The following is a 14,338-nucleotide window of genomic DNA, read 5'->3' on the forward strand; positions in this document are numbered from 1 at the left end:
AAACCCAATTGTGTAGATTCATATCTAGACTTTTAATTAATCTATTGATTTGCACGCCTATCCTTTTTAATCTATTGATTTGCACGCCTAACCTTTTAAATCAGGCTTTTGAATCATGTGAATGTATTCATTGAAAAATAATAAAAATTTAGGGGCACCTGGGTGTCTCAGTCGTTAAGCATCTGCCTTCAGCTCAGGGTGTGATTCCGGAGTCCTGGGATCGAGCCCTGCGTCGGGCTCCTCTGCTAGGAGCCTGCTTCTTCCTCTCCCACTCCCCCACTTGTGTTCCCTCTCTCTCGCTGGCTGTGTCTCTCTCTGTCAAATAAATAAATGAAATCTTTAAATAATAATGACGATTATTATTATTATTACTTAAAATAATTGTTAGCTATGGCCACAATTTACTCCTTTAATTTCCCTCCAATTTGTCTTTCAGGAAAGTGTGCTGTGTTGTCATTCAAGGACTTCCTCTCCTGCAGACCAACTGAAATACCAGAAAATGACATTCTGCTTTGTGAGAGCCGCTACAACGAGAGTGACAAACAGATGAAGAAATTCAAGGGACTGAAGAGGTTTTCACTCTCTGCTAAAGTAGTAGATGATGAGATTTATTACTTCAGGTAAAGTTTGAAAAACTAAGAAGAAAGAGCACTTCAGCTCTTAATAGGAAAACTGATATCAAAATAGTGTAGACCATGTGGTTTTTTGTTTGTTTTTCTTATTAGGTCTTAAACTAGAGCAGTGTATATTTCAAATAGAAAATATTAATTCAGCTAAAAATTAAAGGAAAATCTTCATAATCTGCTGAGATGTGGCAACTGGCCTTGATGTAGACTCCAGTAATTATGGAAGCAGAAATCCTTGGTTCTGATTTATATCCTGTCTATTAGAAGATTGCCTAGTTCCACAGCATGAAAATTCTTTTCACTATTATATGGGCAACTAGATCCAAACTTTGGACCCAGTACTTTTGTGGGTATTCAGCACCATCCTTTAAAAACAAACATCCATAAGTACATGTGACTTTGTAAATACACACTTACGTTCTTTCCTTTGCTGATTTAGAGTATACATTACAGATTGCAGAAGTCTTTTTTCTTTTTAAGGTTTTTTTATTTACCTATTGTGGGGGGCGGTGGAGGAGCAGAGGGAGAGGGACAAGCAGACTCTGTGCTGAGCACAAAGCCCAACACAGGGCTCGATTCCCTGACCTGATCCAAAACCAAGAGTCGGGCGCTTAACCGACTGAGCCACCCAAGCACCCCAGGAAGTCTTTTCTAAATATTAAGGCAGAGCATTTCTTTCTAATCAATCCTGGAGTAGTTTTTGTGATTTTATTTATTTTTTTTTTTTTTTATTTCACTTCTTTCAGAAAACCGATTGTTCCTCAGAAAGAGCCCTCACCTTTGTTGGAAAAGAAGATCCAGTTGCTAGAAGCTAAATTTGCTGAGTTAGAAGGTGGAGATGATGATATCGAAGAGATGGGAGAAGAGGATAGTGAGGTCATTGAGCCTCCTTCTCTACCTCAACTTCAGACCCCCTTGGCCAGTGAGCTGGATCTCATGCCGTACACACCCCCACAGGTGACGGTGACAGGTTCCTGTTACTTGTCTTATTCTCAGCTTTGGTTCATTGCACACTCAAGCCAAGGGAAGGAGACATCCAGCCCCCACATATATGAGCTTCAGCCTGGAATTCTGCAGAAAGGAAAAGATTTTTTTTTTCTTTCTTGATGCCACTAAGAATTTTAAATTTCATGTCTTTTTAAATGTATATAGATAGCTGTTTTTAATGGCACGTTTAGTTGGAAAGCTCTCCCTGTCCTGTGTCAAAGGAGAGCAATGAGGAGTGGCGTCGCCCTGTTACTGTAGCTTTTACTGCCCATATCTTTTCAGTCTCTCCTCCTGTAGACCTTCATCTGGGTGGAGGTGATCCCTTTTGGTATTTTTTTCTCATTCAGAATTTTTCCAAGACATAATTGTGAGGTCACCATTACAGATTATAGTCATGGAATTCAGTGAAACGTTCATTTATTTCTTATATGGTAAGCGGCAAGGAAGAACTCTTTTGACCAAGGAAATGGCCAGCTATAAATTAAATGTGTCTGCAGAACATTAACTATTGAATCACATGTTCCTGGCTTCCAGAAATCTTGAGCAGTTAACCAGATGCAATGTTTTGATGCACTATAAGAGCTCTCTGTCTTACAGTCTACCCCAAAGTCTGCCAAAGGCAGTGCAAAGAAGGAAGGCTCCAAACGGAAAATCAACATGAGTGGCTACATCCTGTTCAGCAGTGAGATGAGAGCTGTGATTAAGGCCCAGCATCCAGACTACTCTTTTGGGGAACTCAGCCGACTGGTGGGGACAGAGTGGAGAAACCTCGAGACAGCCAAGAAAGCAGAATATGAAGGTAAATAGAGTCTAGGCGCAACTGTCTCAGCTTTCTAGGCAAGGGGGTGTTTTCAGGAATGCACGTGCGTAGACAGGTTTTACTCTCTTGTTCTTACCACTTGTACATGAACTTTGTGTTGGGAACTGTCTCAAATGGCTCCCATCCAGCAGTTTAAATGCCAGCCTTGTCTTGCCTGAGCAAGCACTGCCCCTGACTTGGCCTTTGATCCTGGTGGGGTGGTTTGTTTTTTTTTCTTTTTCCCAAAAAATTTCTCAAATATTTTGCTATTAAAAATTGCATGGTTCTCTTCTTTCATTGAGTCCTGTAAATACACATGTGTTGAGCTGGGGAATGATTGTACAACGATGTTAAATGAGAATTTTGGTTAAAATTCATCTGAAAGGGGGCTTTCAAAATCAGGATCTATTATGGCTCTTGATAAGCCACATGTTTAAGCTCCAGGCTGAGGCTTGGCTGAAAGCGCTTGGTTTCCTAGGCCAGTCCTGGCCTGTGCTATGTCCGCATTCATAGCTACTTTTAAGGCACTTGAAGTCTCTGAGAAAGCTCAATCGCCTTCATTTTCCTTTTGCTCTGTAATTAAATCATTTTGGGCCATGAGCTATCATTTAAGGATTTGGTGGTTCTTAACCTTTAGGGACAAGTACTTGAGAGAGATTTTGGGTTTGTTTTTGTTTTTGTTTTTTTTAATGTCAAGCATACCTTTAATAAAGAAATGAGTATTGAACATTAGCTTAGGCAGGACTCTTGCCTTTGGAGCTATATTTTTCCATTTGGAATTGTATGTAATGGTTCATTTTGCCAGTTTAGAGGTGTCTCTCAGTGGTTCACCACTCTGGTCAACCATTACTCTTCTTGGCCAGGTCTAAATCCATTTTTTCCCAGTAAACATAAAGAAATTAAGGCTGCCTCCTTTATTAAAGTTTATGGTGTTTCCAAAGAAATTAAAAATATATATATTTTATTCCTTTCATTTATATCAATTGATTGATAATTATAAAATTACCTGACAGGCTTCCCCAAAGATTTCTACAGAATCCTAATCCTACAAGATGTTCAGCCAGAAAAACCTTTGTGGCAAAAGCAGTTTGAGAAGTACTCCAGACACTTTCACTCTTGGAAACTTACAGTGCATATTCCCATATTAAAGTCTTTACGACCTACAGTAAACACCTGTTTTTTTTTTCACCTGGCATTTTCTGAAACTTGACCAAATATTCATATACTACCTTTTAATATCGTAAAGAACAAATAATTTGCAGAACACTCTTTAAGAAACCCCAGTCAGTTCCATAAGAACTTCAAGCTTTGGGGGGGGGGGAAGAACCTTGAAGTTTGTAGAGATTTGATATTTCTGACCTTAAAAAAAGATAAAACCAAATTTGTCACTCCATTAGAGGAGGGTTGGAAATGAAGTTCACATGGGTGTAAAGCCCAGTCTAGGGCAAATGAAGCCTGTACTGTGTGGCTAGTTATTTAGAACGGGAACAAGAAAGACAAATGTGTCTGGATGCAGTGTAAAAGTAAAAACACTGGAGCAGGGCTGAAGAGAGGGAGAAACGACGGCTTCTAGGAAAGTCTCCCCAATTCCAAGGGGAGTCTGAAATTCAGGGAAAACTGAGTGAGATGAGCTGTGTATGACTCAGCAGTGTCTGCCTGAGACACAGAATCTGAACTTTTGTTGTTTTGACCAAAATCCAATTTGAGTTTGAATTCAAAACCCAAAGTTTGGAGTTTGGCTGGCTTCATTTAACAATTCTCTTTTCCACCACAGCCTGTTGGGCTCTTCCTAGAAAGAACCAACAGGTAGCCAGTCCAATATCTGATGCATAGATCTGAATTTTTCTTTTTTCAACTTCTTTTTTTTTTTTGCTCTCCCATTTTACTGTCATTTGTGTAATGAAAATATTAGAATTTAATGTGGGGGTCCAGGTCATTCAATGTTTTTTTTATTGCTAGCACAAGGAAATGGGTTGTTCAAATGGCCTTTGTCCCTCACGCTCATTGTACAGAGGATCTGTAAACTGGGACAGTGCTAGTGAGTGATGACTGGCCTATCCAGGCAACTCTGCCGCAGCCTAGGAAGCTTTGACTTGCTTGACTTTCACATTCTTATACACTAACGGAGGACTGGAGCTGTTGCTTCTTGATTCTCTTTAAAGCCGTGGGATCTCGAGCTATTTTCCACTCCTTAGATCAGCCAGCAGTAGTCTTTTGAATTCCACGTTGGAGGGTCAATGTGTGGCAGTGGAATGTGCTATCATGAGTCAGGGCCACATGTTGCTGGTTCTCTCTGTAGCCTTGGACAAGTCACTACCTGTCTCCCAGCCTCAGTTTGCCCATGTGAGGAGTGAGGAGGCTTTCCTATTTATGAATGGTGAAGCAAAATAAGCCCTGTATTGTGGGAGTTTGGGGAATACACACTTGTAGAGTTTTCTAGTAAGGGTCCAGGCTGCTAGCTCCCAAAAAGACTGGGAATGTGATCGTTGGGGACTACTGGCTATGGACGTGCAGGACAGAACAGAGTAAAGGAGTAAGGAGTGTAGCAGGGTGTGTTCCACAGCCCAGAACTGGCACAAGCAAATACTCCTCTTGCATTCTGGATGAAATAAGAGTGAATTCTTGGAACTTTTGCTGATTTAGGATGATTTATGGTCAGTATTGAACTGCTCAGCTTCAGGAAACCTGGTTCTGTCAGTACATGTCCATTGCTTCATATGTGTATGCATATCCCCTGCTTTGAATGACTGTAGCCTGGAGTATCGTACTTTTTTCCCCACCTTGGGGTTTATTAAACATGACCTCTTGGCTTCAGTAGGATGTAGAAAGTAGTGTTTATCTTCCCCGAAACCTTGTGGAGGAGGCAGTAAGCTACTTTTCCCTTACAGAGTTAATTTTCTTCAGCTGCTAAACCCCATGACACTAATGACAAGAGACCTCAAATCATAGTAAAATTGGGTGCAAGGAATCAGGAAAGTAGTGTTAAGTAACAATTGTGCCAAAAATTATAATGGGCCATGGAATTGCTTCATGTTGAAATTACAAATAATTTGTAATGCTATTAATACTAGAATAATGGTAGCGCTTCTCATCTTCAGGGTGCCTTGTGAGATTAACCACGTTGGTTACGCTGGTGACGTGTTTAAATAAAACCTGTGCTTTCTGAATGTGTGTTGCAGTCTTAACATTCTTGAAATCTTTGCAGACCAGTTCTCAAGATGGGATAGGAAAGCTGGACTCTAGGTTACCAAGTGAAATCGGCCCGACTCCTCCTGTGTTGAGACTAGTCATCTACTGTTCCTTCCGTTGAGACAGAACTGTTGCCTGTGTTTTTACTAGTCCTGTTGAATGCAATGGATGGTATTTTGAATTCCTGGGTTAAAAACAGAATTGAAAATCTGAAATGCCTTTACAGAGCGGGCAGCTAAAGTTGCTGAGCAGCAGGAGAGAGAGCGAGCAGCACAGCAACAGCAGCCGAGTGCTTCTCCCCGAGCAGGCACCCCTGTGGGGGCTCTCATGGGGGTGGTGCCACCACCAACACCAATGGGGATGCTCAATCAGCAGTTGACACCTGTTGCAGGTAAAAACAGGAGCTAAGACCATTTTTTTCCACTTTAAGAAATTCCTTCATTTTTTTTTTTCTCCAGTGAGGAGTAGGCCACAGTCTCTAGGCTTTTCTCACGGCAGAGTCAAAGTTTGAAGTCGTCCATGTCGTCCTTATATCGCCTCTCCCCTATGGGCAATGCCTCCCCTCTGCCCCAGAAGTGGGCCCTGGGCCCAACCCTGGGGACTGGTAGGGAGCAGCTCTAGCCTGGCTGTGGGCATGGTCCGGCGATATCCCCACCCCAGGCTGCTCTTGGTGTAGAGCGCTGTAGCAGAAGACATAAACACACCCTGAATTCTGTTCTGGGGACCCCCGAGAGAACACGAAACTAGCGTTCAGGTGATGTCGATTCTCCCGTCTCATTCCAGTCTTCAGTTTGCCTTGTTCTGCTGCAGCCATCCGTAAAAGACTGACCATTTAAAAGGATTTTTGACAATGAATTGTAAATCCTTTCTTGGTCACTAATGTGCATGACTGCTAAGTGGAATACAAAGTCCTTATTCAATTCATTGTGCCCACTCTGTAATGCTTTTCTATTTAATTACATTAAACTGCATTTTCTGTTAGTATCCCAGTCACATATTTTTAAAGAAAAGAAAAGAAAATGATGAATGTGGTTTGCTTGTGTGTGTTGTCTCTGGTTCTGGTGGCCATAGCAAATTTGGCTATTCTTGAATTGAATATCCTTGTCTGACCTGTCTCCAGTGAGAAGCCTGTAGACCACTTCTCGGGTGCCTCCTTCGTGATCTCCCTAAGCCTGGTGAGGTCCATACAAACCACCTGAGTGTCTTCATAGGCAAGCAGTCTGACCTCTTTTCGCAGGGAGTCTAAGACAGTGTTGTTCAAGGCAGGCTCATTGGGATGCTGTTTTTGTTTTTGCTTTTTTTGTATTTGCTTTTTAAGGAAGAGTAGCGTAGGATAACTTTTCCATTGTCGCTCCTACCTTTTGTGATGGCAAGTTCTCAAATGCACTGTCGCTGAACTCAGCAGTTGCACTCGCCAGAGCACATCTGAATCATGGCTTTTCAGTACTTTCAGTGTAACTGACGTTGATCTAACAAATCTCATAATCGCCTGCTCTATTCCATGGCCCATTTTGGTTAACGGGGTTCCAGAGGGTTTTAGAAATCAGGCCTTGAACATGGGGACTTTGAAAGTTAGAATTCCCTCGTTGGCATCCTGTTTTGTTTTGTTTGATATGTGATATTGTAGCACTGTGCCCTTGACTAAAAAGCCCGGGGACGCATTAACAAAATGAATTCAAACAGCTAAAAACATTAAAACACAGCAGCTGCAGCATTTTAGCTCCCTGTGGGGGAATAACATCACAGCGCTCTGATGGGTGAGGAGGTGGGACCCCTTCTAGAAAGACCCTGTTCTATTATTAAGCATGTGCTGCCCAGATTCCGGGCCATGGGAGTGAAGGGCAAGCAAGCATTCTCTACAGGCACCAGTCTTTGTCCACAGCAGGAACTTTGCAGCTGAGAGGGTGATTTTTCATGGGTTTACAGATTGCTTAGGGCCTAAGTCGTAGCCTTGTTGCTGTCTGAGACCAGCTTTGCTTACAAGCATTAAAGCTCATTTGAACACATGTGACTGGGATAATAAGTGCCAAAGTACAGTTTAATGAAGACAAGTGTCATGTCTTTCAGTTCTTAATAATTTCTTCAACCACAGCCCCTGAAGGCTGCGTTCAGATGGGCTTTTGTAATTGAAAGCAAAGCCTCCTCACGTTCTTAAACTCCCACCTACTTATCCCTAAAAGCTGTATCTGGTGGTGTGGTTAGAAGGCAGTTTGGTAGCTTTGGATCTCCTATGGTTAAGGTGACAGTGTCTGTACAAAAGTAGTTTCTACTCTCTGAACTCTCGTTTTTAAAAAATGAAACTCATAATCCTGTTTCATGTGTAGAGGTATTATTATTTAAAATTCGCTTTTCTGGTTTATGTAATTGTAAGTTTTTCAGTCAGCTTAGATATGACTAACGAAGCAGAGGCTGAATCAGTCTCAGAATTTTCAGTAGTTTTATAGCTTCAGAAGACTAAACAAACTTTTATAAACAAATACCTTTCAAATAATCCTTGAAGGAAAGTCAAAGAGTAAAATCCTTAGAATCTGGAGTTTGCCACTGTTTCCCAGGGTCCCTCTACAAAGAGTACTTTATAAAAATGAGCTTTGGCACCAGTCCCTCAAGGTCCCTTTGTGCAAGAAGCTGTGGCCAAAGGTGGTTGCATTTTGGGGGGAGTCTTACGTTCTGTTTATTGGGATCATTTCAAATCCCAGAAGAGTCAAGTTGTTTTTCTTGCTTAAAAAAATGTCATGTGGCTTTAAAGGTCTTTTGATACGTGAGTTTTTGACATTTTGAAATGATTTTCTTCCTTTTACTCCTTTTGCCAAGAATACTTGTTTCTTGAAACTCTTCCCTAGCCAGCAGAAAATATTTTATGTTGTGAAGATGCACTTTGAAAATAAAGGAATAAAAGCCTCTGTTCACAGAAATTCTGTACCTCATTTAAAATGTTCCCTGTTAACCGAAGATTTATGTGAGGGCTTTTGTGAACTTGGAGACAGAAGTGACAATTGCATTCTCTCATGCCAGCAGAGCCTGATTCTCCAGCCATTCCTTCTGAAGTCTGCGTGCCCGCTACCAAGTGACTTGGGCTTAGTTTGGCTCGGGAGGGTTGAGGTTTTATCTTTATTTTACATGTTTTGAGATCTAAAGATGAAACATCATCCATTGTGATGGCTCTTCTCTGTTCCCCAGCTCAAGCCTGAGCATGATCCATTTTTACCAGTAGTGGTGGGGCTAGAAGGGAGGAGGAAGCCTTGAAAAACTCTCGATCCCCCGCCCTGCCCCCAGCTGGAGAAGCATGCTTTGTGATCAGGGCTGTGCGCCTCATTTCCCTCCATTCCAGTTTCCCCTCATGTGTACCCATGATAGGCATATGAGTGTGGGCAGAGTGGAGTGATGGGGTTTCTACTGATCAGTTAGAACCGCAGTCGCAGAACTGGTCACTCTGTTTGAACAGCTTGCAATAATCATGACCTTGGGAAGGCTGTTACTGGAACTCCTCTCTATTATTATTTAACCGAAAACATGCAGCGTATTTATCCCAGGGAAAATAACTACAAATAATAATATACTAAGTACTAATTCATCCACAGATGTTGGATTTCATATTTGTAACTTTTTATTTTGTTCATTACTGCAACAAAATAATTGCACTAATTGCCGTTATATCATGCAGTACTAAGGGCGCTTTATTCATTGGTAGTGCATGTGGGGGGGTTTGTTATTACTTAGCTCATGTTGCATGTTAATGATGCATGTCTGAAATTTGTTGTGTCCTTCAAGGCATGATGGGTGGCTATCCGCCAGGCCTTCCACCTTTGCAGGGCCCAGTTGATGGCCTTGTTAGCATGGGCAGCATGCAGCCACTTCACCCTGGGGGGCCTCCACCCCACCATCTTCCGCCAGGTGTGCCCGGCCTCCCGGGCATCCCACCACCGGGTAAGAACTTCATCCTCATTCACTCATTAATCTCATCTTCATATTCTCTTTTTTCCTCCCTCAGCCAGTTGTTCCAGGAGGTACCTGCTGCCCGCTATGGACAGGCCTTTCCTCACTGAGAATCCCAGGGCTGTCGGCAGCAGGGCCTGTCCTGTGTATTGAGCAGGCAGCTCGGCACCTGTGCCCTCGGGCACCTGACTGCCTAGTGGCAGCACAGCAGACCACGGGGCGGAAGGCATACTCGCACCCCACTCAGACAATTTGACATGTGCTCAGAAAGCCAGATTCAGCCTAGAAGGTCACGCCCTCTTTATCAGTGAATGAAGTGTCCCAAATTGCTTGTCCCAAGTCACATATAAAAGCACTTTTGGTCCTGAGTGCACTTCTTCCTCTGGTTCAATTCTTACTGAAGGATTGTCTTCTATATAGAATTCCTGCTTCATCTCCTGCTTCTCAAACAGCCCTTCTGAGGGGATTGCAGAGTCACTGATGATGATGAGATCCTTCAGTCAGTCATTCTAGGAACAAAAAGGAGGGAGGGAACAAATTTGCAATGAACACATTTTCTGTATGTGAGTCCCCTAAGAAGTACGACATAACATTTTAAAGAGCAGCATGGCCCCACCTTACTGACTGCAGACACCGATTTATCTGTCAACAGAAGCTCAGAATTTATTTCATGTGGAAACACATAAATGGAGTTCAGGAAGAGTTAGAGGTTTACTTTATAATTAGTAAGTTGAAATATTGTGAAAGGCAAATCACAGGCTCCCAGACTAATCGCCATCATATGCAAAAGAGCTGGGCTTTAGCTATAATCTAGTTGGAGGGAATGTGACCTGAAGATAACTTAGAATAGCATTTGGTCCATTTTCCAGAATGGCAGCTAAAGGCCTGGCCCAGATGACAAAATGGAGAAATGTTAGATTTGCTTACACTAGTACTATGGGTTATACGGAGTTCCTGACAGTGCCTCAAAGGTGCCCCCAGCCGTGTGCAGGGTGAGTGAACCTGGGGGCTTGGCCTAGAGCCTCCAGCCACACTCCCGTGAGTATTGCTTAGAGAGGGGCCAGAACCGCACACACAAGTGTTTGATCCAGATGTACCCAGAAAAGGAAATGTTTATGGGAGTGGGTGCTTCATTATAGAAATGGTGGCCTGTGTGTGAGTTGCTTTTGCAGCAAAAGTCAGTCATAAAATGGGTGTGCCCATGTGGCAGGTAGAATTGGCCTTCATTCTGTGCCCTCTCACCTTGGCGTCAGGTGTCTGACTGACTCAGACCAGGTTGGAGTTGACTTCTAGGTGCACGTGGTATCACTGGGAGCCGCATCTAAGGCCAGTACCCTCTAAGTAGTGGATACCTTTTGGTGGGTACTGGGCACACTGTGTCCCTTTCCCCTTCTTCAGGTTCTAACTTGCAACTGAAGGAGGCATGCACACACTTGATTTTAGTCGGGGAGACAGGGAAGAACCCTTCTTAGTGCACACGCCTATGCGCGTGCGTGTGCGCGCGCGCACACACACACACACACACAGAGGCACCCGTCAGCTTAGGCTTTGAGGAGAGGACTCAGGGAACTCTGGTTACTCAGTCCACATTCTCACTGACTTCCTCCTTGCATGGCATCTGTAAACAGGAAGCAGGGAAGTGCACTCAACACGCACGCACGCACACACACACACACACATCTGCTCAAGGTTTGAGGAGAGGAGGACTCCGGGATCTCTGGGGATTCAGCCCACATTCTCACTGGCTACCCCCTTGCATGGCATTTCTAGACAGGAAGCAGAGGGAATTGCTGAGTTGTTTGTGCCCTGCAAAACTTGAGAAAGGCAGCTCAGGGAGGCCCCCTGTGTTGTGGGGTCTGAGGAGAGTGAGTGTCCTGGGTGGGGGGGTGCACGGGGGTTGTTAATATGTTGCTGGAGCCGCAGCTTACCCACCACAACCTCTTAAACCAGTCACAAATAATCGTGGGGATCCTGTGATGGGGATCCAAGTAAACTTCTGGGTACTTATAAAAATCCCTGCTTTGTGAACAAAAAGTTTATTTTTACTTATTACTTCCTCTCTAATAAATATCTAATACTTCCCGGAAGTGGCCTTTAGCAATTCTGAATCTTAGAATAGTGGATTGGTTCTGCCTGGCTAAAATAGCAGCATTTTAAATCCAAAGAAGCCAGTATATGAAGTGAGCTCCTTTTGATCCTTCTTTGCAGCCAGCGGGACTTGTTTAAAGTTTAAACAGCAGCTCACCAGGGTTTCTTGGCTATATCTTATTAGTTTTTAATGAACCGGGACCCTTGCTTATTTCAGCATCTGTTCAGTGAATGGATGGTCCTGAGATTGCAGGTGCCCAAGACACTAAATTTAGGACATGTAACCATTATCAGCTAGTACCTATGGGACAGAAATTGTTTGTGAGGAATCATCAAGGGAAGTTTACAGAATTATTAGCAAGTACCGAGTACAAATTATTAGCAGAGTACCGAGTACCATGAAACATCTTTCCCTTTGTCATTTTTGCATCTGAAGTGACAGCGGCGGGGCTGATCTGCTTCCAGACGATCCTTTTCACAGTACCGCTCTACCAGATGGCAGTGTCCTGTCTGCCAGCATTAGTGACTCCTGTTAGAAGCAGAGGTGCTGGGGGCCTGTGAGAGGGCAGCAGGGATGTGCCTCCAGTCTCCAGGGGACTCAATGAACTGTGCCCTTGCACAGCCTCTTCCCTCGTGCCCTGCTGCCGAGCCCGACTGCAGTACCATTACTGCCAAAATGAAACCTGGGCTTCACTTGCAGGAAAATGTGTTATCAGAAGAAAAATACTTTGAAAGCAGAGATGTAGTCCAACTATAGCTGACCTAAGGGAATACTAGAATTTTATGCAGGGGTCAAAGCATTTCTAAGCCATGAATAATTAATGCACATCTGATAGGCTGTACTAGCATTATACTTAAAATACCTAGAAAACAACAGAATGAATTTTCTATGTGAATGCTGCATCCCATTTTGGGTGCGTAGGGTTCCTGTCCACAAAAATTCAAGGACAAAGATCCATAGGTTTACATTATAAATGGCATCATTTCTTATCAGTAGTTTTTCAGTAGTCCTCTCAACGCAGAGCCTCTAACTGTGCCATTGCATTTTGAATTATAGGTGTGATGAACCAAGGAGTGGCCCCTATGGTGGGGACTCCAGCACCAGGCGGAAGTCCATACGGACAGCAGGTGAGCCTTTCAGTTGGATTTTCTAGGACTTGACAGAATTCATGTTACCCTCTTTCTCAGAGCATGTGTCAGGTATTTTTTTTCCTCTCATCATGTGCTCTGTGCTCTTTCAGGTAGGAGTTTTGGGGCCTCCAGGGCAGCAGGCACCACCTCCATATCCTGGCCCCCATCCAGCTGCCCCCCCTGTCATACAGCAGCCAACAACGCCCATGTTTGTGGCCCCCCCACCGAAGACACAACGGCTTCTCCACTCAGAGGCCTACCTGAAATACATTGAAGGACTCAGTGCTGAGTCCAACAGCATTAGCAAGTGGGACCAAACCCTGGCAGGTAAGGAGAGTCCTTCTCAATGAGATTTGTGAAATCTCACTGCTGTTGGCATTATATTGTGGGATAGATATCCATTTTTCGTTTAGAAAGCTTTTTTGTACATTGACATCACACACTGAAAATGGGGGTTTTGCTGAATTTCTAAGTTTTGTCATAAATATCACTGCTATCTTTTTAAGTATATTCTGAATTTTTTAATTCTTTAGGCATTTGGGCATTAGTGTAGATGCATTTGGGTAAATTAAAAATTCTTTCAGTTCAGGGGCACCAGGGTGGCTCAGCCGGTTAAGCATCTGCTTTTGACTCAGGTCATGATCCCAGGGTCCTGGGATGGAGCCCCATATCAGGCTCCCTGCTCAGCGGGGAGTCTGCTTCTCCCTCTCCCTCTGCCTGCCGTGCCCCCTGCTTGTGCTCTCTATCAAATAAATAAAATCTTTTAAAAAAATTCCTTCAGTTCAACTTTAAAAAAAAAAAAAATTGGAAAACCTGTTTCAGTTAACCTGTTCAGTTACTTATTTAGTTCAGCGGACTTAATGTGTTTTCAGTACATACGGAAATAACTTGCCTGGGGCTCTGGGTGGCTCTCTGTTGGTTAAGTGTCTTGACTCTTAATTTCAGCTCAGGTCATGATCTCTGGTTCGTGAGATGGAACCCCACGTCAGGCTTCACACTGGGTGGTGAGCCTGTTTAAGATTTTTTTCTCCTTTTGCCTCTCCCCCATAAGAAATAAAATTAAAATAAAATAAAATAAAATAAAATAATAAAATAAAATAACTTGACTGGTTTCTGGAAAGAAAGGTACAAGTTCCTACTCATCATTCTTCATTTCTTCTTCTTTTTTTTTTTAGACTTTATTTATTTAGAGAGTGCCAGAGTGCAGGAGCAGGGGGAGGGGGAGAAGGAGAGAATCTCAAGCAGACTCCATGCTGAGTGCAGGACCCGATGTGGGGCTTGATCTCACAACCCTGAGGTCTTCACCCATGAGATCATGAGCTGAGCTAAAATCAAGTGTTAGATGCTTAACCGACTGAGCCATCCACATGCCTCTCATTCTTCATTTCTAAACCAAATTTGATCATTTAATTTCTTTCAGAATAATAGGTATATTTTCCCTTTCCTCACATTTACCTTTTTAGGAACTTTCTTTAACACTGAAGAAATTATTAATTTTTTTAAAGATTTATTTATTTATTTGAGAGAGAGAGCAGTGGGGAGGGGCAGAGGGAGAGAGAGTCTCAAGCAGACTCCACCCTGAGCG

At 43.2% G+C, this 14,338-nt stretch overlaps 1 protein-coding gene across 28 annotated transcripts in view; it reads left to right on the forward strand.

Moving 5' to 3' along the window:
• Nucleotides 1-14,338, forward strand: part of PBRM1 (polybromo 1) — a 116,044-nt gene that overhangs the window by 98,426 nt on the left and 3,280 nt on the right. For 13 of the 28 annotated variants that reach the window (XM_045807307.2, XM_045807305.2, XM_045807300.2 and 10 more), the window contains 7 exons: nucleotides 437-620; nucleotides 1,373-1,583; nucleotides 2,211-2,412; nucleotides 5,828-5,992; nucleotides 9,370-9,525; nucleotides 12,680-12,750; nucleotides 12,864-13,080. In XM_045807307.2, the coding sequence (XP_045663263.1) occupies nucleotides 437-620; nucleotides 1,373-1,583; nucleotides 2,211-2,412; nucleotides 5,828-5,992; nucleotides 9,370-9,525; nucleotides 12,680-12,750; nucleotides 12,864-13,080 (1,206 nt within the window). The remainder of the gene's footprint in view (nucleotides 1-436; nucleotides 621-1,372; nucleotides 1,584-2,210; nucleotides 2,413-5,827; nucleotides 5,993-9,369; nucleotides 9,526-12,679; nucleotides 12,751-12,863; nucleotides 13,081-14,338) is intronic. The other 15 variants (XM_087866995.1, XM_045807317.2, XM_087866997.1 and 12 more) reach the window with 3 other exon arrangements.

The sequence above is a fragment of the Ursus americanus genome, chromosome 14, assembly GCF_024610735.1.
Source record: "Ursus americanus isolate L20-20 chromosome 14, mUrsAme1.1.p, whole genome shotgun sequence".
Classification (NCBI taxonomy): Eukaryota; Metazoa; Chordata; class Mammalia; order Carnivora; family Ursidae; genus Ursus; species Ursus americanus.